At 54.0% G+C, this 22,360-nt stretch overlaps 8 protein-coding genes across 8 annotated transcripts; 5 read left to right on the forward strand and 3 right to left on the reverse strand.

Annotated features, from left to right (window-relative positions):
* Positions 1 to 846: 846 nt before the first annotated feature.
* DICSQDRAFT_181860 (NAD(P)-binding protein) lies at positions 847 to 2,112 on the forward strand (the record flags this gene model as incomplete). The annotated part of the gene is made up of 5 exons (XM_007367600.1): positions 847 to 876; positions 918 to 1,049; positions 1,108 to 1,637; positions 1,709 to 1,827; positions 1,887 to 2,112. 5 exons carry the CDS (start codon positions 847 to 849, stop codon positions 2,069 to 2,071), a joined length of 996 nt encoding a protein of 331 aa, XP_007367662.1. The 3' UTR covers positions 2,072 to 2,112.
* A 2,347-nt stretch (positions 2,113 to 4,459) lies between these two features.
* On the forward strand, positions 4,460 to 5,062 carry DICSQDRAFT_171899 (uncharacterized protein; the record flags this gene model as incomplete). Its single annotated transcript, XM_007367601.1, has 2 exons — positions 4,460 to 4,877; positions 4,971 to 5,062. The coding sequence occupies 2 exons, from the start codon at positions 4,460 to 4,462 to the stop codon at positions 5,060 to 5,062; spliced, it is 510 nt and encodes a 169-aa protein (XP_007367663.1).
* Positions 5,063 to 9,108: 4,046 nt separating this feature from the next.
* Positions 9,109 to 11,374, forward strand: DICSQDRAFT_171900 (HET-domain-containing protein; the record flags this gene model as incomplete). The annotated part of the gene is made up of 2 exons (XM_007367602.1): positions 9,109 to 11,191; positions 11,253 to 11,374. 2 exons carry the CDS (start codon positions 9,109 to 9,111, stop codon positions 11,372 to 11,374), a joined length of 2,205 nt encoding a protein of 734 aa, XP_007367664.1.
* DICSQDRAFT_138441 (uncharacterized protein) lies at positions 11,369 to 11,843 on the forward strand (the record flags this gene model as incomplete). Its single annotated transcript, XM_007367603.1, has 1 exon — positions 11,369 to 11,843. A coding segment is annotated over exon 1 (208 nt), but the record flags the coding sequence as incomplete, so codon positions are not given.
* An 867-nt stretch (positions 11,844 to 12,710) lies between these two features.
* Positions 12,711 to 14,474, reverse strand: DICSQDRAFT_171901 (uncharacterized protein; the record flags this gene model as incomplete). The annotated part of the gene is made up of 2 exons (XM_007367604.1): positions 12,711 to 12,868; positions 13,610 to 14,474. The coding sequence occupies 2 exons, from the start codon at positions 14,472 to 14,474 to the stop codon at positions 12,711 to 12,713; spliced, it is 1,023 nt and encodes a 340-aa protein (XP_007367666.1).
* A 2,460-nt stretch (positions 14,475 to 16,934) lies between these two features.
* Positions 16,935 to 17,396, forward strand: DICSQDRAFT_171902 (uncharacterized protein; the record flags this gene model as incomplete). The annotated part of the gene is made up of 4 exons (XM_007367605.1): positions 16,935 to 16,984; positions 17,038 to 17,072; positions 17,128 to 17,294; positions 17,358 to 17,396. The coding sequence occupies 4 exons, from the start codon at positions 16,935 to 16,937 to the stop codon at positions 17,394 to 17,396; spliced, it is 291 nt and encodes a 96-aa protein (XP_007367667.1).
* A 1,398-nt stretch (positions 17,397 to 18,794) lies between these two features.
* DICSQDRAFT_181862 (uncharacterized protein) lies at positions 18,795 to 20,286 on the reverse strand (the record flags this gene model as incomplete). Its single annotated transcript, XM_007367606.1, has 2 exons — positions 18,795 to 19,335; positions 19,404 to 20,286. The coding sequence occupies 2 exons, from the start codon at positions 20,284 to 20,286 to the stop codon at positions 18,839 to 18,841; spliced, it is 1,380 nt and encodes a 459-aa protein (XP_007367668.1). The 3' UTR covers positions 18,795 to 18,838.
* A 540-nt stretch (positions 20,287 to 20,826) lies between these two features.
* DICSQDRAFT_171904 (uncharacterized protein) lies at positions 20,827 to 21,397 on the reverse strand (the record flags this gene model as incomplete). Its single annotated transcript, XM_007367607.1, has 3 exons — positions 20,827 to 20,964; positions 21,017 to 21,121; positions 21,179 to 21,397. 3 exons carry the CDS (start codon positions 21,395 to 21,397, stop codon positions 20,827 to 20,829), a joined length of 462 nt encoding a protein of 153 aa, XP_007367669.1.
* Between the last annotated feature and the right edge of the window lie 963 nt (positions 21,398 to 22,360).

The following is a 22,360-nucleotide window of genomic DNA, read 5'->3' on the forward strand; positions in this document are numbered from 1 at the left end:
CCCTTTGCCGAGCCCTACTGATGAGGCCACCTTCAGGTCGTCGCAAGTATCGCAATCGGGCACGCTCAAGTCGAATGTCGGAAGCGTCGGCCTCCCTGCTGTGTCAGTGGCTCGCTTCCGGGCAGCTCCACTGCTGCATGGTACGCGTGCCAGTGGCATGAGAGGTTCATCCCATCTGTATCCCACCAAAACCAACTGTTTCCACTGTGATCCCTGTCCATTCCGCGGTTTCTGTTTGTAGCTGTATCATAACGTGTAGCCATACGACAACATCCAACTGTATACAGTATGAATCAATTCGCATCCAATGACGTGTATCGATGACAACCATCCCTGCCCGACCAGACCCCAGCGCAACCCGAGCACAACCAGCCACAACCGATAACATACTAGCTGACCCGACGTATGGTTGTATGGCATCGTGCGACCGTACCACCTTATCCAGCCGCATACAGCCGAAGTAGGGATATCAATAGAATTGAGATTACGGTCGGGGTTCCCCACTAGATACAGTACTAATCGGCCTAAAACAGCCAAGCCCATGTCGATTCTCACTGGGGGTCACACCTGACCCACACCACCTCCCGCAGGACTATCGCACTCAGCCGCCCACCTCCACTCCTTGCGTCAGAATGGTGGTTTCAATTAGACGTGTAATCAGGCGGTTGGGCTGGTGGGTCAGTCCTGGAAAGCTAGGATACGGATTGCGCTAGGCGTTCGCTATCTGTACTTTAGCCGCAATTCCGAGTTATGCGGAGTGCTACTTGCCTTCACGCGTATAATTAAGGGCAACGGACCACGGTGAACTACATCTACAGCTTCGTCGCCGCCGCAATTCCTTCAAACATGCCAGCTATCACTACAGGCAAGATCCTCGTCACCGGCGCAAACGGTTTCATGAACGGTGGATTATCAAGGACCTGCTTGAGCACGGCTTCTCTGTTCGCGCTACGGTACGCTCTTTGGAGAAGGCCGATGCTGTCAAGTCCGTCTTCGGAGCGACGTACGGCGACCGTCTCGAGTTTGTAGTCGTCAATGACTTCACCGCGGTTCGTATGCTTAGCCATGGCTTGCGCCCCGAGTCCCTGATGCATCTCTCGCCTGTAGAAAGGCGCATTCGACGAAGCCCTCAAGGGTATCAACGGAGTCGTGCACGCTGCCACCCCCGTCCGCCCTTCCTCTGACGACCCCGAGGCGTTCATTGGGCCCGCCGTCCAGAGCGTGTCGGACATTCTCTCCGCGGCCAGCGCCCCAGGCTCGACCATCAAGCGCGTCGTCTACGTCTCCTCCGTCTCCGCTGTCAACGATCCCGCGCGCTCCCCCGAGCTCCCAGACGTCTTGACGGACAAGGACTGGAACGAGACGGACGTCGTGACGGTCAGGGAGAAGGGCAAGGCGGCGAGCCCGTTCGCGAAGTACCAGGCGAGCAAGACGCTTGCGGAGCGCAAGGCGTGGGAGGTGTATAACGAGGGGAAGGCGAAGGGTACTATCGGGTGGGATTTGGTGACGCTGTGCCCGCCTTGGGTGTTTGGGCCTTATTTGGGGGAGGTGACGCCCGAGGGGTTGAACTATTCGGTGGGGGCGTGGTACAGGATGGTCGTGCGGGAGACGTTGCCCCTCCCTCCGCCGCTCAATGTGTGAGTCGATCGTTCCCCTTCCGATGCCAATCTGTACGTGTGTGGAGGTGCTGATGGTAGACGGGTTACAGACGCTGGACGGATGTGCGCGATTTCGCTGAGGCGTCCCGCCTGGCGCTCACCAAGCCCGAGGCGGGTGGCGAGAGGTTCCTCATTTCTGCTCCTGATTTCTCTTTATGGGGTCGCTGGGGTGAGTCGACCTGCCTATTTCTCGATCGAAGTTTTTAAATCTCCATTGCCGCCTCGCAGTGAATGTGGGTCGCCGCGTCCTAGGCAAAACCGGCGAGCCGAGGCCAGAGAGCCCCGAAGACAGCCAGAAGCTGGCTGGCTTGGACAGCCAGATGTCTCAGGACCTGCTCGGTCTCAATTACCATACAATCGAGGAGACTACTGCGTTCATTCTCGACGACTTCAAGAAGAGGGGCTGGGCTTGAGGGAGCTGAATAGCGTCGATGACGATCCTACTGACCCGAGTAACTTTGTGGAACGAGACCGACCTGGACATGATGATGTAGATAACGGAGTTGTTCTCGGAGCGAGATAAGTTTGTATCCTTACTCCCTGGCAGCGCACCGCTATCGTATGGCATTCTACGAGTCGATGTGTGTCATCTTGCGTGTCGTCTGATCTTGGAGCATCCTACAACGGCCGTCAGTCTCTAGGATCTTACATGGTTGTATAACATACCCCTGTGACTGTCCATATCGTTCTCTCCATTGCCATTGTCGTTATGTAAACCAGGCAACCTGAAGTGAGAGGAGGTGACGAGAGCAGCTGTCGAGAAGCCATCGAAAGCCAGTCATATGTAGACTGCGCAAAGGTGAACACGGAGGGAAGGACGTGGGAGAGAGAACGGATGAAGGTCACTTCAATGTTCAAACCGAGCTTGTCCTCTCGGGTAAGCCGAAGTCACGTGAGCTGCAACTGGAGATCAAAATTCACATGCAAGTTGTCTTTGCCCTCCATGCCTGTGGCCCTCCGCTGCCTCGCTGAATGCTCTTACCACTACGCTCCTTAGTCTCTGAAGCGACGATTACCAAGGATCTAGCCACACTGAATCGACTCGAACGCATGATGCTATTGCCAGCTGATGCGCAGCTTGGTCGAAGTCTCTAGCAACCATGAATATCTGCGGGAGAGATGTCAAGGAGGCTCAGGGTCAGTCAACTTTGAGGTTCTGTTTCACTGCCCTGAGGGAGCGTTGGAGCTTAGCCATTGCGACTATACCGCGAGACACCCAAGGCAAATCGTGGACTCGGACGAGACTTGGTATATAGATCCTCATGTTTGCGTGCCGTCGTATGTACGAGAGCACACCTACCGCAAGAATCTTTGCTTGCGCTTGCTCTAGATTCATGTATTCCCGTCTTCGTCTCTGAGAAGCACTCGACCCTTCCCTCCAGACCTCGATGAAGCTGGGGAAAGGGCAAACTGCTTGGCAATAGACGTTTGACTTGCCATGTTGAGGCGTCCGGTCACGCTCTCCGTACATCGCACGCACGATGCCTCTTGTTTGCTAATAGGCTCACCCTGACTCAAGCAGCTTAACTAGAGAACGAAGGCAGGAATACTGACAGGTCCCAGTATTCTGCTGCTTTAATCATAGCTCATCACCCCGCCTCGTCAACTGCAAGCGTTCAGGGTAAGCCGCAGCCAAATCCAGTCGCGTACGCCACTCAAGATTCTTGGGTAGCCCAGGGTGAACCTCCGTCGTAAATTAAGCCCTCGTTCTTATATACTCCAGCCTCCTGCGTACGGGGGAAACACGTAGGCGACGTCCGACCGAGCTGCGAAAGTTTGAAAAGCAAACGCCGCCCTGCTAGAGTATTGCCCAGTGGCCTCTCGTCGCATCTAACTGTCTCCAGCATTTCGATCTCTCATATACGACGCGGGCTCAGAAGTCATCAGCGCCCATAGTCACTAGGAGTCTCCCTTCCGACGGCGAGCTTCACGGTTCTCTCATGTGGATACGCATATTTATCTCATGCTGCCTAATCAATTCTTTCTATAGATGTTTCTTGACGACGGTCAGTACTCAGATGGAAAACATACGGCAAATGCTTACCGTGCCCCCATTTTCAGGAGGCGAGGGATGGACGATCACCCGAATGACGCATGGCCTGGATCAGTGTATCCGTTGGCCTGCAACTCGTGCCCCTGAGGCTCTTCGTAGTTCCCATAGTAAGGCCTCGGGACGTGAGGTAAGTTAAAGGTCATCGGGGGTACTTACCTCACGTCATGTCACCGTCGGTTTTGGTCTTACTGTCTCCTGCGTGCCTGGTTGGTTACAGCCGCCACTGCCCTCACTCCTTTCGTGCACCGCGGGACCACAGTTCGCGAGTTCCACAGAGCAGCATCCCCTATGTGCATGCCCTCCTTCTCCATGTGCTGCACATTCTTTCGGTTTTCTTGTGATCGCTTCTTGGTACCGATGTTGCTTAGAGCCTCCTTGGATCTTGGAGTCTCCCAGGCCTTCGGACTAGAAGAAACTGACAAGCGCAACCGTACCGCGAAAGATGCTCCTCTCCGCAAAGGATGGTGAGCGACACTTCCACGGACTGTTCCCGTCTCAAATAAATTCCTTTCCGTTGAAGCCGTTCCCACTACTGCACAGCGCAAGGCATCCAATGCCGTTCAACACCTGAACGCGAGGCATTCGCTATTCAATCTCGCTGAAGTTACCTGTGCGAAGAGCCGCTTCGACGACTTGGTCGCCCCTCACACCAATCGGACGCTTAGCATTCACATCAGCTACAAAGGAATGCAGACGTAAATCGTCCCGCTCGTCTTCGTGACATACACTCACTAGTACTCTATGGGCAATGCAGGTACTGGAACTGGCTGCTGTGAGCCGCAGACCTTGCCGGAGCGCCGTTCTTGACAGCAGCGACACCTCGCCTCTTCGCAATGGAGCGTACAGCATCTCGCAGACTTGTTGCTACATCACCCCCGACATCTGCCTGCCGTGCGGCTCACTGGCAGGTGGCGGCATCGTCTTCGCCGGGCCCTTCTACCCACTCGTCGACTTCGAGCTCCTCATGCCCGACAACTGGCAGGCGTACACGCGGCACTTCCTCATGCGCGACCTAAAAACAAATATCGATTCCCTGTACGGCGACCAGAACGTCGCCAACACGCGCATGGACACGATGACGATCTACTATGTCCAAGGGAACACGACTAGGTTCCCCTCTTTGCTCGCCAGGCAGATCCGACTTCTTATTACTCGCACTGAGGTAGGTCGATCGCACGTAGACGCTCTGGCAGGGGCTCGACCCTGCCAATCTGCGGAACGCGCTCAAATGAGGTCGCTGACGATTGGGCATGTATCAGACACGCTCGAGGCGACGCTTGTGCCTGACTCGCCCAAGCATGCTGGAGACCCCACGAACCCTTCTCCGGGGCCAATACAGCAGTACTATTAGTGGGGATGACGAACGGGTGGGGTGCACGGGGTCCTGCAAGTAGGTTCTGTCTGCGAGACGTACGTATTCCTTTCACTTCTTAGGCATCCGACACCCTTCTTAGAGCTACAGTCTTACCCGGGTCCTTTGGCCGCCCAATTTTCGTTCACCCGTGTGAAGCACACACACCCCTCCTGCCATAGATCGGAATATCTAGGTTGAATCAATACGGTATCATGTAACTACACCAGAAGTATGAGCACGATTGGGAACAGTGTAAAGGAGATCGTAATGAATCACTGTCGAATCTGCTTATCAGTCGGTCCTGGGTCCTTTGGCCAGTGTCACAGATCAGCGTGATTCCCTTCTATGGGTAATAGATGATCTTATCAGGCAATGCCGCCCGAGCGCCGCCCTTCATTCGATGCACGCAAAGCAGAGGAGCGCTGAGTTGTGTGACTCGGCGCCTGATTAATAGCATCTCATATGTCCCGTTGATGAGAACTTATTTGATATCTCTGGGAAGTGCATGTCGATAAGAGTGTTCTTTGTCTCAAACAAGCTAGATATAGCCTATTCACATTTCCTGAAACTATGGAAGTTATCGGAGCAATACATCAGCCGCGATCACTGGAATATAATTCAAAACAGCAGTTTTTTGGACTAAAACATAGTCTTGTAATGTGTTTGAACAGCAAAGGCTACGGAACTTTGGGATAACATATATGAAACCATTATCTACTTGACTGGGTTAACACGTAGGTTGAGATTCTACTGCGGGGACGGAAAATCCTTCAGTGGCCAAAGGACCCGGGTAAGACTGTATCCGGAGCAGCTCTGTGTACGAGTCTCGAGTCACTGGGGAGACGATCTCCGCCTCGGCCACCGTATGGCAAGAGCAATGCCGTCCGAAACTCTACCCCCCGATTCCCTGCCCCGATTCCCAATCGATCGCGAACTTGTAGAGGTGTGCGCGAGGCCGGCCTCATATCTTGACATCATCTTCCGGCAGTTTCCCTCTTCAATTGCAAATTCTCAGCTGGTAGCGAGACATTGTGGACGCAGAACCAACTCGGCCGGGAGCGATGCGAATCCAGTGTTGGAGCTTGCGATTCAGAGTGATTGTGATCAGAATCTGAGGGACAAGCCTTCGACTCCCTGCGCTCTCGACCTAGCAAAAGCAGAAGGGTGGCAGGGGTGGCCGCGAATATATGGACTGCGCATCGATTCATTTCCGATGTGTACTCTAGCGCTCATATCAAATTATCACGCGACCCACGACCAAGCTGAACGCCCTACGTAGATAGTTGTTACTCGCGGTGAGAGACTCACGCTGAAAATGCATGCTTGTACACTTCTTTGACTTCGTGCCCTGCTCTCGTTTAGGTTCGACATAGGCTGTGAAGCTATCATGCCGGCTGGTCGCCCACTGGCACGAGCCTCGTGGCGCACGGCCTCAATCATCGCCTGCGCAGACACGTTTCTAGAAGCTCTTCATCGTTCGCTTCTGTCGCAGAGTGTCGCAGTATGAAGGCATGCGCCCTCAGCAAGAAGACACGTATGACTCAACCCCTCGAACCTTAGTTTGGACCCTCATATCAGCGCGCTCCAAAGATCGATTATCTCTCATACTGCCAGTGCGTCGACACATCATCTCACCACCTTCATCTCATCACAAAGTATGTGCTCTACCTGGCACGACGAATCTACTGTTACCACTTCATTCCTGCCCCTTGATCCTATGGCGATTATACACCACCACGTCACCGAGAACGCTCCCTTGAACGGTGTTTCCCAGCACGGTCTGACGAACTTCTGGCCCTACGGCGACACCAGTCCTATCGTTCCCCTCAGTTTTCACGACCTTCCCGCTCCGACTCCCCATCCCATACCATATGTCTCGGGACACTACGGTTCCTGGCTGCCCGATCTGATTAGCATAACGCAGGAGACATCTCCCACTCCTTCATCGCACGAGAGTGCTGGGCTACAACCCACGGAGGGGCGCCTTCCTTGGCCAATCGAGGCCGACGCGCAACTGTTTCGAATTCTCCCATTTGATAAGTTCCCCATCCTTACAATCTCTGCCACTTCATTACCCCTCTCAGCAAATTTCCCTGAGCTCCTGAGCCTTTGTACGGTCCTAGTTGACCCCAACACTCTGGTCAAATCTTTCGAGTGCATCCTCTGCGGTAGACGTATGTCTCACTTGACCTACAGAGTTTCATATATGATCTCACTATCATTCCCCCTAGTTATCAAAACGCGAACCTCCAACCTTCGAGACCATCTCGCGACTCATGATCGTGGCCGCACACGCTTCGTCTGTGCTTGGCAGGGCAGCTGCGGGCGCAACTACTCAAAGCGAAGCGACTGCAAGGGCCACATAGAGAGAGATCATCTCATGACGCGTCCGAAGAGAGGTATCGCGAAGCACCGCACGACGCAGCCTGATGGGTCTCGAGCAACGAGACGTGCTGTGCACGTATGGTCAGTACCGACTTCGACAATGAGGCGCTCGGCGAACTGATGTCCGTCGACGGCAGATTGGAAGTTCCAACTGGAACTCTCCTTACGAAACCATGAGTTTCTACTCGACATGCAACCGACCACGTTTACATGCCGACGGGAGATCTCGTAGTTTCAGACTGGAGAGCTAGCGCACCTGTACATGTTAAGTTTTGGGATTCATCTGGAACGGCTGAGAGTAGGATGATAGAGCCGTAGATGAATCGCAAAACTTGACATGCATACCTGGGCGTTCCCAGCCACTGCTTCCTTTTACTATCTGTATCAATGTCACGATCGCTCTCGCTGTCCCACCTGCTCTGCAGTGCATTGCTTCATAGCTCTCGTGTACTTCCGTATTCTGGTTAGCTCTTCTGTAATTTTGTCGACCGTCTCTGTTTGCGTTCATGTCTCCCAAGCATACGTGTAGAATGGACAATGATATCGAAGATACGGAACATTCATCCTTGTAATCGCAGTGCCCGCAATGACAAGACTAGATGAGTGTATTAGGATACGCGCCGCTTGGCGTCTTGATATCATGATGATCAACATGATCTTCTCTTAACTGGGAACTGCGACTACGAGGTCGGACGGTCGGGAGGGCCGACACTCTCCCACTGGCCGGTTCGGAAATGTAATCCCTGTCAGGTCTGCTGATCATCGGATGAGGATGGCAGGGTAGAAAGCTGCTCAACGTATGCGGACAGCGGCGTGGCAGGGATGATAGCAATAGCAACTTATCAGAGCTTGTGTCGACGTTGAAAGATACGTAGAGGGACGACAGGCAAAACTGGACTGTACAGGCTAACGCATCACGTGTATATCCTTTGGCGCAGTTACAGCGTGGCGTAAATGGGATGGTTCATTCTCCGTTCGAATCTTTTGGTGGCCTGTTATCGATCTCCTGAGAAGGACCTCGGGAGTTTGCGATGACTGCGAGCGCTTAGTGAGCTTGACGCCCTACTTGAACACGTGGCACTGAATTCACTGATGACCGTGAGGCCAGCCGCGCGACACCACTGCAATACTACTTACTTGTTCTGCTCAATCAAGGCCATATTGTCACAAGGTGTTAGTGTGTGTTTGTGGGCTGGTTGTCATGCCACTGAATTTGAAATCCATATGGACCATCTCCCATAACCCGTTACTATGCACAGACGGTTGTTCTACATATAAGGTAGGGTGACAGGCAGATCACTGCTGAGTCAGCTTGGGAAAACTTGATCAACGTCTCGTCCAGGTTTGGTCCGAAACCTCCGGAGGCGATGTCGTAAGGCAGTGTACCCATTACAAGTTACGGGACGGCAGAACTTCAACCGTGAGCAATTATCTTGGGCTGAATGGAATAGTAAGTACATACTGTGCTCGCCGACCAACCCTTCATGATACTGACGGGCTACTATCTGGCCCCCTAGGGTAGCCGCACGACTCTCCCAGTTACGTACAGCTTCAAGCTTGGTAGATGCCTCTACTTGCGATCGAATTCTGTCTCATTGTTCACCTAAACATCTTCATCATAGAGCTGGCCCCGTTGGTATCTACATTGCGACTGCAGCATGCGGCTACTGGACACGTGGACGGGGAATTTCCGCTGGGTTGACCATCCTTCCACAGAACATTACGCCATCTTGTCCCACGTCTGGGACATCAGCGGAGAGCAAACCTACGAGGACCTACGGACACTCCAGCAAAACATCAAGGATGATTCAGCCATAGGAACTCCTGCTACGACTATACCCACACCGTTAGAGGGCAAGCGATGGCGCCGCCTTAGCCTTTCTTGGCGCTGGCGGAAGAATATCCAGACTCGCCGAGCTTCAGCTACTGAGGTCCTTTCCAGAACTTCCCGCCCCCCAGACACCATCTTCGCACACCCGCTTATCAGCGAGAAGATCCGTAACGCCTGTGCAGTTGCTCGGGCCGATGGGTATCGTTATATCTGGATAGACTCGGGCTGTATTGACAAGTCTAGCAGCGCGGAACTCTCAGCAGCCGTCAACTCGATGTTCCACTGGTACCGTTGGGCAGATGTTTGTTACGCACATCTCCCTGATGTTGCTGACGACGACAGTCCTCTTCTGGATGACTCCCAGTTCCGCCGGAGTCGATGGCACAAGCGGGGCTGGACGCTCCAGGAGCTCATCGCTCCCGACAGGGTGGTATTCCTCTCTCAGAATTGGAAGTTGTTGGGATCGAAGGTCTCCCTGGCGAAGGTCATCGAGCAAGTCACGGGTGTCGATCGCATGGTTCTAGAAGATCCGACGGCTGTTTTCTCCGTCAGCGTGGCCCGCCGAATGTGGTGGGCGTCCAGTCGAGAGACAACCAGGGTGGAGGACGAGGCGTATTCGCTTATGGGAATCTTTGGAGTCCACATACCGGCCATATATGGCGAGGGTCGACACGCCTTCGTTAGATTGCAGCAAGAGATTCTGCGTGCCATCCCCGACCAGAGTCTCTTCGCATGGGGTTCTTGTATCACAGACACGACGCCTGGGCGGATATCCGGTGCACCTGATGCCTCTTATGGTCTACTAGCCTCTGCCCCTTCCGATTTCGCTTACTCGAACCCAAGTGCGAGCGCGCATGGTTACTACGACTTGTTGGGAACGCTCGGCCTTCCCATGGAGACTCCTCCACCCGATTTCACGATCACTCCCTACGGTATCCGCGCGCGACTACTCGTGATCCCTAGCCCCGCGATCAATGTCGAGCGCCACTTCTTCCACACCTCCTTCCGTCCAAAATACATAGCGCTTCTCGGCTGCACTGACGATGAATTCCGTTATCTCACCCTTCCCCTGTGCACCCCGTTGAAGCCCTCTCAGTCCCGCAACGAGCACATCGTGTCTTTCAGCCCAGGCGCATTCGTCCCCGTCCGCGTCTGGCCTATCAGGCTGGATTTCCTGGCGCGCTATCGACACAGCATTATTCTTGCTGACCTGCTAATACGCACCGGAGGCTTCCGTCCCGGTTCGCAGAGCGTCCGCCCGACCCCTGGCCTCGGTGACAAGAAGGTGTCGAACGAGGTTATTCTCCGGAGCTGGTCCCAGTCACATATGTCCGCCATGGGCTACTCAGTCCAGCAGCACCAACCTTACGTTCAAGACAGCAACTCGAACTCGCACATGATTGTCATGCAAAACAGCACTATCAGAGTAACAGTCGTCGTTACAGTCGGCGAGGCCATGATGCGCCCGATAGTGCGCGTGCGATACCAAACACTCTGCGCAACCCGTACGGGCACATCCTCCGCGAGCCTGGACTCCGGGGAAGACGCCGTCGAACTTGTTGGGCGGGGATACGCCAGACCCCCCGCCAATGCAAATGTCGCCTTCCTCTCGAGTTGGAGGATGACGTTCAGCATTACCGCACCTACAACCTCAGCCCCCCGCGGTCCTTCCGTACCGCCTCTGACTGAGTCACCTAGTACCCCTACCACCACGCACACCAGGACCGCGCACGAGTGGACCATCACCTGCTGTCGATTCATCGACAGCGACGGCTTTTGGAAGCTCGGCGTCGAGGTCGACATCGTCCCGACGAGCGTCCTCGAGGATGTTCATGAGCAGGATCAAGGAGGCCCGGAAGTGGATGATAAATCCCTCCGCCCCCACTCCGATTCTGTCTCACAACTCCCCGGTGAGTTTGCTTCCATGAGCGATGGTGTCACCTTTGCCTGTCTGACCTATAGTGCTTTTAGACACTGCCGTGAATCAAGATGTTGCTCTCGCGGACGATGCATCTTCATTCTCCGCATCTGCACAATTCGCACACATGCGGGGAACGCGCCGTCCCATGGGCCCTCGCTCACCAAGCACATAGCATACAACATGGTGAGGCTATTGAGCTGCCTTGCGTCACTCTCTCGAACTGTGGCTGGCGCGTTCGGCTCGAAAAACGCCGAGGTAAACTTATCAGATAGGCTGGAGCCCACTTCAAGCAAAAGCAGCCAGGACCTCGTGCTTGCTGAGCCTCGCGCAAAGCGGAGCAGTCCTGCTTCCTTGGGAAAGGACGACGATAGACGTCCACTCTTCCTAGGTGGTCTGAAGGGGGGAGGATCGTTGAGATTGTGCCTAGGGAGTGTCTGTGGATGGGAGCCAAGCAGGGGTGTGGCAGAGGATGTTTCAACCCGGCGGCTTGCGCGCTGATTGTCTTGCTTGGAGTGGAAGGAGAGGGAGCGATGTACAAAGTTTGAGGGCGAGCGGAGGCGATGGGCGATGTGGGCAATTTGATAACTGAGAGAATGTAAGCGCTGAGTCGAAGTGCGAGGTCGCTAGTAGGTCAAGAATGCGAAAGTCCCAGTTTGTATTATGTTGAGAGAGGAACGGACGGCGGAGACGAAAAACTAAAACTAGTGGCGGTGTAGAAGTCGGGATCTGCTGTATGGCTCCTCTGAGTGCGACTTCGAACGTATGCCTGAGCGTTACGGGAAACGGGAAGAGAAGAGGCTAGGACACGGAGAAATAATCAGCACTACCGCGCGGTAAGTAGTCAGTACTAGACAAGATTAGTTCCCAGACGGTCCCCTGATTGGACGGCGACCATGCTCATCAGTGAACGCGGAGGAAATTGAGTATTTGAAGGAGACATTCTTGTGGCTCAGCGTGAGTGCTTTGTCATACTGAAGTAGAGCAAGTGAATAAATGACGAGCGCATCGATCTATCATACAGTTTGCGCGGTTGAGCGCGCGAGAGCCCATCAAGACGACTACGTAGACGGCTAGGAGAAACGCGCGAAGGAGACTCATCAACCTATCGTACACAACGGTTACTCGTAGAAGGAGACATAGGGCCCAGGAAACGGAACCGAGGCGGCATACAGAGAAGGGCAGATCACAGTCAGGAAGCTAAGGCACGGCCGTGTGATCGCCAAATCGCGACTGTCCACGGGCATATGAGCGCATCTAATGTTGGGATACTACTGCGCGCGGCGCAGAGTGCTTGAACGAGCGGCAGGTCCAGAGAACGTGGTGATCAAAGATGGTATGGAGGAAAGAGTGTCTGTTTGAAGAGAGCGGAAGAGCGAATGAGCGACAGATCGCGCACGCATATGCGCGCGAGGTCGGGGATGTCGAATGGGAAGTTTCAGCGATGTTTTCTGGGGTTTTCTGCAAAGAGACGATGGCGTGGGGATGCGGGAAGCGATAATCGAGATCTTTCAACGAACGGTGTTGGGGAAGCGGTGGAGCGAGGCGTGAATAAAGCAGCGTCTGTTCTGACGAACGAACACATGGACGGCGTACGTGACGCACGACCCGTGCCCGCGCTGCGCGCCCGTCTTCGCGTGCACACCGACTTCGGGGACCACACGCTCGCCTGGGAGGATGGTTTAATATTCTTTTCGGGCTTGTCCTTGTCCTTGTCCTTGTCGCGGTCTTGATTCTTGGATCTTGATCCTTGGACAACAGAGCGAGAGGAGAGGAAAGAGGGAAAAGAATACGAAGCCATCCCGAGGCGAGGCTGAGATGCCCCGAGTCCGGGTGGATGAGAAGACGGGCGCGTAGCGCGGGCACGGGTCGTGCGTCGCGTACGTCGTCCATGTGTTCGTTCGTCAGAACAGGCGCCGCTCGCACGGCCCCGGAGGAAGCCGTGGAGGTCTAGCGGAGAGGCGTAGGTCATAGCGGGTCAGACATTCTGAGCCGCCGGGACGCACGCCCTCCGTGGGCGGCTACGGTTTCGAAAGGCAGTGGTGGGTTCGCTGGAGAGAAGCGGATTCAAACGAGAATTAGGGTGCCTGCTGATGTAAAGAGAGGAGAACTGAGATGACGTACTTGGATGCCGATAGTCAGGAGGGAGGTTGAGGGGTATGTCCGGGAAAAGGTGAGGTTGCCGGGGCATGTTTATTTATAAGGTGCTTATTGAGTGCGTTGTTACGGGAGTAGCTCGACTTGCAATGAGGATGAGGACAGGGATAACGGGGGCCGTCGTGGAGCCGCTTCGGGCACGATTCCTTGAGGTGCGCTGAGATGTTTTTCTTATGGGTGAATTCTAGAAAACAACAGCCACAATATGGATTCATAGACGTTCTACATGATCAGGAATGGGTGAGACACATACCTTCGCCACACGCTGGACAGATCGCTTCCACTGCCCTAGTGATTTTCGTCGAAGAAGATGTCTTGGGGACAACACACGGCGGAGTAGAGAGGGGAAGAGCCTGAAAGCGGAGCTGCAAGTCAGGTTGCGTGACCGGCGCTGGAGCAACGCAGGAAGGGACGGCGCTGGTCGTAGGCATAACGAGCAATCGTGGATCGCACGTTATTGGAGCGAATTGGTCGGGAGGCGCTGGCTGCTGCGGTAGTGTAAACGCCAGAGGATTAGCAGCGTATTCGGGTCCGAAGTCGGGCAGAACAGCCGTATCAGGAGGGCGCGGGGCCAAAAGGGGATAGAAAGGCGGCGAGGTAAAGGGGCTATAGGCTATCGGAGGCGGCACACAGTACTCTCCCTGAGAGTACGAGGGCGAGAAGCTGATTGGTCCGGGGGAAGCCGCGGGTTCCGACGAGAAGGTTGATGATGTCGGGCTGAGGCTGGGAGGGGGGCCTCCTGGGGATGCGTAGGACCCTCCCGTCCAGGAGAATGTCAAACTGGTCGGAGAGGCATGAGTAGGTGTATATGGGAAACTGTCCGCGCCAGCGGAAAAGGACAATGAAGGGTCGGGGTCGAGTTCCAGCTCGATATCTTGAGGTTGGACGCTACAAGCGAGGGCGAACGCATCGTCAATGATCCCAATTCCAGGATCTCCAGGCGTTTCAAACGCCTCGAGGGGGAAGACGATGTAATCATCGGGAGCCAGCCCAGGATTGTCGCCAGAGTCGGATGCCGGCCCGTGCGCTGTGACGTCTACACCACGGCGGCGATCAGGGGGCATTGGAAGAATGTGTGCGGGCTTATTGGTGTTATTGTAAAGCATAAAGGGGGACATGTTGGAAGAAAAGCGCATACAGTCAAAGCATACAGGGACGAGGTTGTCGAAGAGAGAGCGACTCTGACTCGAGCGGGATTACATGTATCTTGGCAAGCGAATAAGTACCGTCTGCGACGCCGCGTGGATTCACAGCTTCCGGGCCTTCTCGTGGTGGTATCGTGGTAAAGACAGGTCAGAGGCACGCCTTTCCGGGTACGAGGGCGCTCCCGCAGACTTCGCACGGACATGTACCAATCGCGCCCTCGACGCCTACCATACACATCCCGCCACACGCGAGATGCGCATGCTGAGATGATCTGCGACAGACACTCCTTCGCACCCTCTATATCAGTCAGGAGGCCCTTCAGAGGGCACGATCGATGCAGGAACGTCGCAGCAAAGGCTGGCCGACACGTGTGGAGATCCCGCGCCCACAGCCTAGTCAATATGTCGTCTATGACCCTGAGAAAGGTGTCAGTGAACTCAATCATCGCGGCTAGGATCCTCGACTTACTTGACTCTCCGCAAGCAAGAATTTACGATGCCAACGCAATGCACGAGCCGCGGTATCAGTGTCGCGACCCAAAGAAGCCACAATCAACAACGATAGCGATAGGGTTGTACGGTGAGCGCAGACCTATGTCAGGCATGAGCATGACGCAAGCTCAGCATACCTAGGGGGAGTATTGTACGCGGCCAAGACCAGAGACCAAAGTTCTAACGGTAAGTGAGTCACTTTCGAGGCACCCTGAGTCGTGGCACTACAACGATTCTATCCGCAAGCGCAGCGAGCGCGCCTGTTATCAAGTTGAAGTGCGCAGCCGGCGGACAGATGTACGACAAGGAGGGCGAGGGCCTGCGCCTACTGCGGCAGATCGCGCGCGATTCCTCGCCGTGCCCGCGCGCAAGTCGAAGGTGGTCTTTTCCACATGCAATTAGCCCCAAAGTAAGCAGCACAGTGGTGCGTGTCATCCCACAGCGTCTTGAGCCCTAAGTCAAGATTAGTCAGTTCAAGTTGTCGATGCAGTTCAAGACAAAGCGCGGCCGTGGAAGAGTCGTAAGACATATAAGAGCCCTTGGACATAGACGTCAAACATGAGCGCGCCCCAGCGCCATCCACTTGATTTTGAATTTTGAACGCTACAGGGGGAGCACAACAGAGTAGAGACCGAGAAGACAGCTCACGACGGATTACGGCTGGTAAGCAGAGGTGGAAAGAGAAGAGTAGCGCCCACGCGGCCCACCATCGCAATCATTCACTCCGAATGGGGCTCCGCCGTGTCTGAGTACACTTACTTGGGGCTCCGCGGTGACGGAATATACGTACTCCGACGTGCGACTCCGCTCTGTAGTGACTCTCTCGGTCCCCGTGTGCCCCTTCATTAACATTCCCGACGGTCGTCGAACAATCTCAAGCAACTTGACATGTGCTGGTGAGATCCTTCTTGTCGGTGTCTGTTTCTGTTTCTGTTAGGTTGCCAGAAGATCTAACCGCCACTGGTAGCTTGCCTTCTGCTTCAAGTTCTTGCTGTATCCAGTGCAGGAGGTGTCCAACGCGCCGTTAGACAACGTATAGCTATACGGTGGTAACTCTAACCTATGCTTGGCAGTGTTTCGATCGTGCGTTCAGGTACTGAACCCGAGCCGTGGTAAAATGATGTCAGCGCTCGGCGTCACAATCCTGTACATGAACTGCACTGGGTGTGCCGCATATAGCGACTCAGAAGGGGACCATACAGATGGGAGTACGTGCTTCAATTACTAGATCGTTTCATGAGGACAAGCTGGTATATGACACGCAGGTGTTACTGATAATGTCACTGGACGTGATCGTCAAATGCGGACTCAAGTCCGCCGTTTGGACTTGGACAGACCTTCGGAAAGATTAGTTCCTGGTGACGGATGGACGTTTCCGAAGGTCATTGATTGAGTGTATATGGCCACAGCTCACCTATCATCACAGTCGCTACAATGATCGGCATCCTATGATCAACTATCTCAGCTGGTCCGCTTCGGAGGCTTGGTGGTGAGTTGCGTTCTCCAGGCTCTGAAAAGTTCCGATCTTTGAACCGTCACATACAGTTTCGGTGTCATTCCTGTCGTGATACGACGTTGTAGGAAGATATGCAGTATCGCAGTCCATCTGCTTCGGGTGGATGTGTGCACGAAGGACTAAAAAGAAGTCTGCATTGGCACGGCGGTGGGCTTCCGTGAAAGGGTACCGATGCTTCTGTACGGCCGAGATGTCTCTGGTTCTTGGGCGACATGTTGCAAAGGGTGCCTAGACAGCATCAGTTTCGTCCAAATGTGGCTCTTCCTCGCCAACTGTTGACATCATAAATCTCGAGTTTACTCAGTACCTGCGGGAAGCTGTAGAATAGTCTCATTCGTGGACCTCATAAAGCACCTGCATGGAGTACACTCCCTGCGACACCTACCTTGGTCATCACCCCTCCGTTACTGTTCTCAGCTGAAGCCATGGCCGACAACCTGCAGTCCCAGGATGCAATCGCCGATGCTTACTACGAGTGGGTTTCAGGCCGTTACGGTTACATGGCTATTCGCTCACGCAAATGACTAGATATCTTGGCACGATCGTCTCGGCAATCTGTATTAGTGAGTCCGTGTATTTATATGTGAACAAGTCGCTCTCTGATCTCCATCTGAACAGCACTGATTATCTACGACTACGTGCTGACTCTTGACCGTGAAAGACGGTACATCTGGCCGCGGGGTCTCTGTGGCCCGTCGGTGCTTTATTACTCGCTGCGCTATATGCCTATTTCCTATGCTATCGTGCTCCCTTACTTTCTCAGCCCTCCGGAAAAGAGTATAGAGGTACGTTTCTGTCCATGAGATAATGTTACAGTGAAGTGGTTCTCAAACGGGCTTCAGGAGTAGGCATACCGATCTAGTATACCATCCGACGATGAAGACTAACACCAGTTTAGGTGCAAAGCCCTCGGCAATGCAGGAATGATAGTGACGGGAGCAGGATTTGTCTCAGTAGCAGGTGAGCGCTGCGTCATCATCAACTGTGCTTCTGTCCCGCTAATCTTCATCTGTGCTGTGTTCAGTCTTTTCGTCTCTTCGAGCGTTCGCTATCTCCAAAGAAAGGCGGACCACGCTTGCGGCCATCGTATTCCTAGGCCTGCTAACTTCTATCTTGATTGTTCCCGTGCGTCCGTAATCTCTTGTATACAAATAGTGTTTGACGTATATGGCCTTATAGATCGATAGCGCTGCGTCTTTATGGATACCCACGCCTACCGGTGCATGCGCATATAGCTCCAAGTTCCCCACGAGTCATTACGATATGTGAGCATGTTGATCGCCAATGAACTCTGGCCGACTCACCAATCCCTTGCTCCAGCTGTTTGTGTTGACACTCTCGCTTGTTGTCTTCCTATATCTAAAGGTGCATGCTCACAGTGAAGGCCTTCGCGCACAGCGGTGGCGTCATATCCGACATGGTCGTCCTTTTGCTCACATGGACACGGACCGTTCCTGCACGATCAGAAACCCCGCTTGAAGGGCCCTGTCGGCCACGGCTTACAGAATGCTTGTTCCAAGATGGTAAGCAGGACTTCATAGCACGAACCATAGATTTGCAGTTGAGAGGGTCTCGACTGGGCAGGCACGGTCTACTTTAGGTGAGTGTGCCAGTGGAAGGACTCCGTTCGCAACGTTGATCACGTTTTTATGCTATGGTGCACCACGGTAGTGCGATTCTTGGCATCCATGCAACATGCCTTGCAACGATGCACAACGTATCTGTGAGTCTGTCCCAGGCAATACATCAGGCACTATCTCACACTTGGTCATGTCAAGCTGGATATGCCTATGTGGCAGCTCTATCATGCGTAAGTGGCCGAAGTCCAGGATAAATGCTTTATACAGTAAGCAAATCTAACCGCCGTCGTTTCACAGCTCCACAACTGTCCTCAGTTGTCACTTTATACTGGATCTCCACGAAGCGGCATACGGGCAGTCCGTTAGTCAACACGCGAGCTCATTTGACCTGGGGGCTTTCCCGAACGACGCAATTCGGACCCCACCGGCCTGTATAGTGTATAGTGCAGTGCTTGGTGGGCATTGCTCGATGGTGGAGGAAGAATACTAGCTGTAAGATGGAGCCAGACTGAGTATTCGTGCCTAGCATGCTCTATAGAGTGATGTACTGCCGCGTGATGCTGAGAATTTACATCCCCATGCAACTCGATGGTGCTCCTCCTTCAAAGCCATTGTGGTTCCGAGTCAAGTCAAAGGTTATGGCTTTTCGACAACGGGTGACCGGTCACTGAAGGATGAAAATGATCCTATGTCCTGTTCTGGGTTACAATTATCCTCGTGGTACACTACATGGAGCTTAGGAAGGAACACTAGTGGAATCGTTCGTGTAAGTAGCACGGCAGCCTACGCCCCAGCTGGAGATCAAGCTTTCCCGCGGAACGTGTCCCAGCCAACTTCTTCTCCACGAACCCTCGTATAGTACTGTCTGGCACAACCTCGAGGCCGCACTCCGGGCAGTCGTGCAAGATGATTGACACCCGCTTGAGCGCCTGCAGGCCCATGAACGACTTGTCGAGCTCGCGCCAGACTTCCACGCGCTGGCTGCCCGAGCGCGCATATGCTAGTATCTCTGCGGCGGTGAAGACGCGGCAGGAGTAAACGTTGAAGGTGACCGTACGCAGGACGGGAAAGTAGCCGCCGAGCGTCAGTGCGTAAGCACGGATACCTTCTGGGGTGCACGTGTGTAAAGGGTCTCCCAGGAATTCCTCGTCACTATCGCAGCCAATCGAGAGTGTGAGTGAGCGCAGAGAGGTGCAGGAGTGGATGGCAGGCATCAACCGGTCCCAAGATGAGGTGGGGTACCGTTCTAAAGAGAGCGAAGAGCAAGTCGCAATGAGCGCGCGCCGAAGCGATATGTGGGTGCTATGGTCTTACCTGTACCGCCGAAGAGGAGATGGTAGAGCCCGAGATCCAGCTTGACGAGATTGTGACAAAAATGATGCAGAAGCTGAACAGTTCTGCCTCCACCACGGCCCAGACCGCGCAATGAGACTCGTTCGAGCGTACCGGAGTTTGACCACGGGTCCTGCTCGAGTAGGAGACCAAACAGGTCGTGTGCGGCATAGTCAACCCCGTCGTAAGCGAACGACGTGATGGTCGGGGGTACGAGGCCTGTCATCCGCGCTTCCTTGTAATCTCCGGAGAGCCCGTACGAACGGATCACTTGTAGATGGTCTACGCGGGAGAACATGGACAGCAGGTTGGCAGCACAAAATGTCCGATCAAACGTGCAACAGCGAATAGTAAGGTTGCGTAGCTTGAGGCGGGAAATCGGCCCAGGTCGAGGGCCGAACTCATCAAGTTCGTCCTCGTCGTCCTCCTCTCTATATGTGTAAGCGCCATATGAAGACCCAATTTCCAGCGTGTTCAAGGTCAACTTCTGCAGATACGGAAGGAGGGATATAAGAGAACGAAGGGAGGTGTGAACAAGCGGGGAGGAGGCAGACGCGTCTTCGTCGGTTTCCTGGAAGTTGTGTCGCCCATTGAGGCTCAATTCCTTGATGTACATCCCGACATCCAATTTGAGGCGGTGACTGTCTTCAAGAAGTTCAAGGAATGCCACGAACTTGTAGCCTTCTGCGTCCCTGAAGTCGCGGAGCTTGACGGTGTGGAAGATGAGCACGCGAGTCAAGCCAGTCCAGGCACGGCAAGCTAGGGAGCAAGACGACAGAGATGATCTATCGTCGGACAGCTGGTCGACTATCAGTCGATTGAGTTCCGTTGGAAGATGGAGAGGCGTAACAGGTGTGCTTGGCATTGCATACCTTCAGAGTATCGGTTTCGTATAGATATTAGAAGTACACCATTGACTTGGTTGGTAATCAGTATGCTCACCAACTGCTTTTGCAGCACTGACGATGGGTTTGAATGAGTGCTTCACGATTTTCCGTCCCGCCTCGTCGTGAACTTCGGTCTGGTGGTGGAGGCGCGGATTGCGGACTTCCGATCCTACAGTAGTGGTGAATCGCCAAGTTGAACGCAATTGTCTGTTCTCCCTTGACGACAGGTCCGGGAATATCCGGCACGTGGTGTGAGCGCCTTCAAGAGCGGCTATACTTATCTTTCGTCACTTCCGTGTCGCCCTACGCGCTATTATATCTTGGTTCTTTGGCAGCATAACAGGCAAAGCCATCCATTCACATCAGCTCCCGACAAACTCGTGGTTTCCGTGAAAAGTCTCAACACTTCCAGTCGTGACTATTTGGACATATCACTGGTAAACCACCAACAGCACAGGTGCAGATTAACCGGGTAGATAAACACATGAGGGCATTACAGCTCTCCTCGTAGAACTACTTCAGTCTTCGTCATGAAGCACTGGTTCCGGGTCAGCCGGAAGCGCCTGTACCATAGATTCTATCCAATTGTACAGAGTTAGATAACCCCCTGCAACGAAAACGGCGCCCACGTAGGCATCCATGATGTAGCGCGTCTCCTGAGGACATCATATTCAGTGCAGGGATCGATAGTACACGAAGAGCACGCACCTCTGGCGTATAGAGATCCACGTCCTGCGAGTGTCGAATCTTCTCCATCCACTGATACTCTCCGACCCATCTCGCGACGTGCTCGGGAAGCTTTTCCTGTTCAATCTGTAAAACACGCAGGTAAGCGATACACATCAGGGGCTTAGAACCGGTGAGACGCACGCTCAGAGCGGCGGCCGACATCGGGGGTTTCTTGCGGAAGAGGACGTGGGCATACACCGCCTCGAGCACCTTGCTCCCGAGTGCGACGAGCCTTTCGCCGTTTCCGTAGGCAGAGTCGGGGTTCAGTGCATTCCCCGTGTTACGGAGGGAGCGGTGTACAAATATCTCTAGCATTGCTTCGCCAGGGATCGGTGGGGCGGGCGGGAGTTCAGTTGCCATGATGGAGGACTGAGGAAAGAGCGAAGCGATGACGATGCGTAGGATGTGAGTGAAAGTGCCAACGCCTAGCTGGTTTGGTGATAGCATCAGATATATGTATCAATGTGCTGCGGTGAGCTTCTGCAGCATTTGCCGTAAATTAACGACGGACCTTGGTACTATTGTGCTGCGGCAATGGCCATTGCCTCGAGGGGTGTGCGGGGCTCGTTTGTCGACCATATCTCGAGAAAGCTTCAGGAAGAAAGGCCGGGTCCGTTTGAGCGCAATGTAGGGCAAAATATCTCCATAGCTTTCCTTGAAACATTTGTAGGGGGATCTTACCTCCCCTCCACTCCCTGAGAACTTGAACGACGGGTACGCATACATTGCCCACCACATCTTCACCGACGCTTCTCGCAGACGTTAGCACCATTCGTTTCACCTGAGATAGGTGTTCCGTCTGAGCATTCTAAAAGAAGACGGGCTGCGGGGCCTGCCAATTCGTCTCCCCTTAAAGCTGTTTGCAGATAAGGGCGCAGCAGGCCTCGCGGTGACTCAGAGCCATCCTAGAGTTCTCGATGACCTCAGAAGTTAACTGCGGGCAAGCGCACATCAGCCAACTGGATATCGCAATCAAGCGAAGGAATAGCTTATGCCTTATCCATCCTACTACTGCCACCAGGTCTCAACAGGATAGGTAGCGACTGCACCACTTGAAGGGCAGCGGCTCTTGCAGTGCGAAGAGGTATCGACGCCTGAGGTCTACCAGAGCCCAACAATCAAGCCTGATACGCAGATACCACAAGGTAGCTAGCAAAGTCTTCCTTGAGGAGTTAGAGCTAGCACGGTCACCAAGAGATGGTCTCTAACTCGAGTTTAGTACTATCGTTTGAACAATGTTGGGAGCACTGAGCAGATCGCCACGTGTGCCGTCCTCGGCTATCCCCGGCCTCTTCCGCGTAGCGCCGAGCGGGCGAACGATGC

This window comes from Dichomitus squalens (genome assembly GCF_000275845.1).
Source record: "Dichomitus squalens LYAD-421 SS1 unplaced genomic scaffold DICSQscaffold_27, whole genome shotgun sequence".
In the NCBI taxonomy this organism is placed as follows: domain Eukaryota; kingdom Fungi; phylum Basidiomycota; class Agaricomycetes; order Polyporales; family Polyporaceae; genus Dichomitus; species Dichomitus squalens.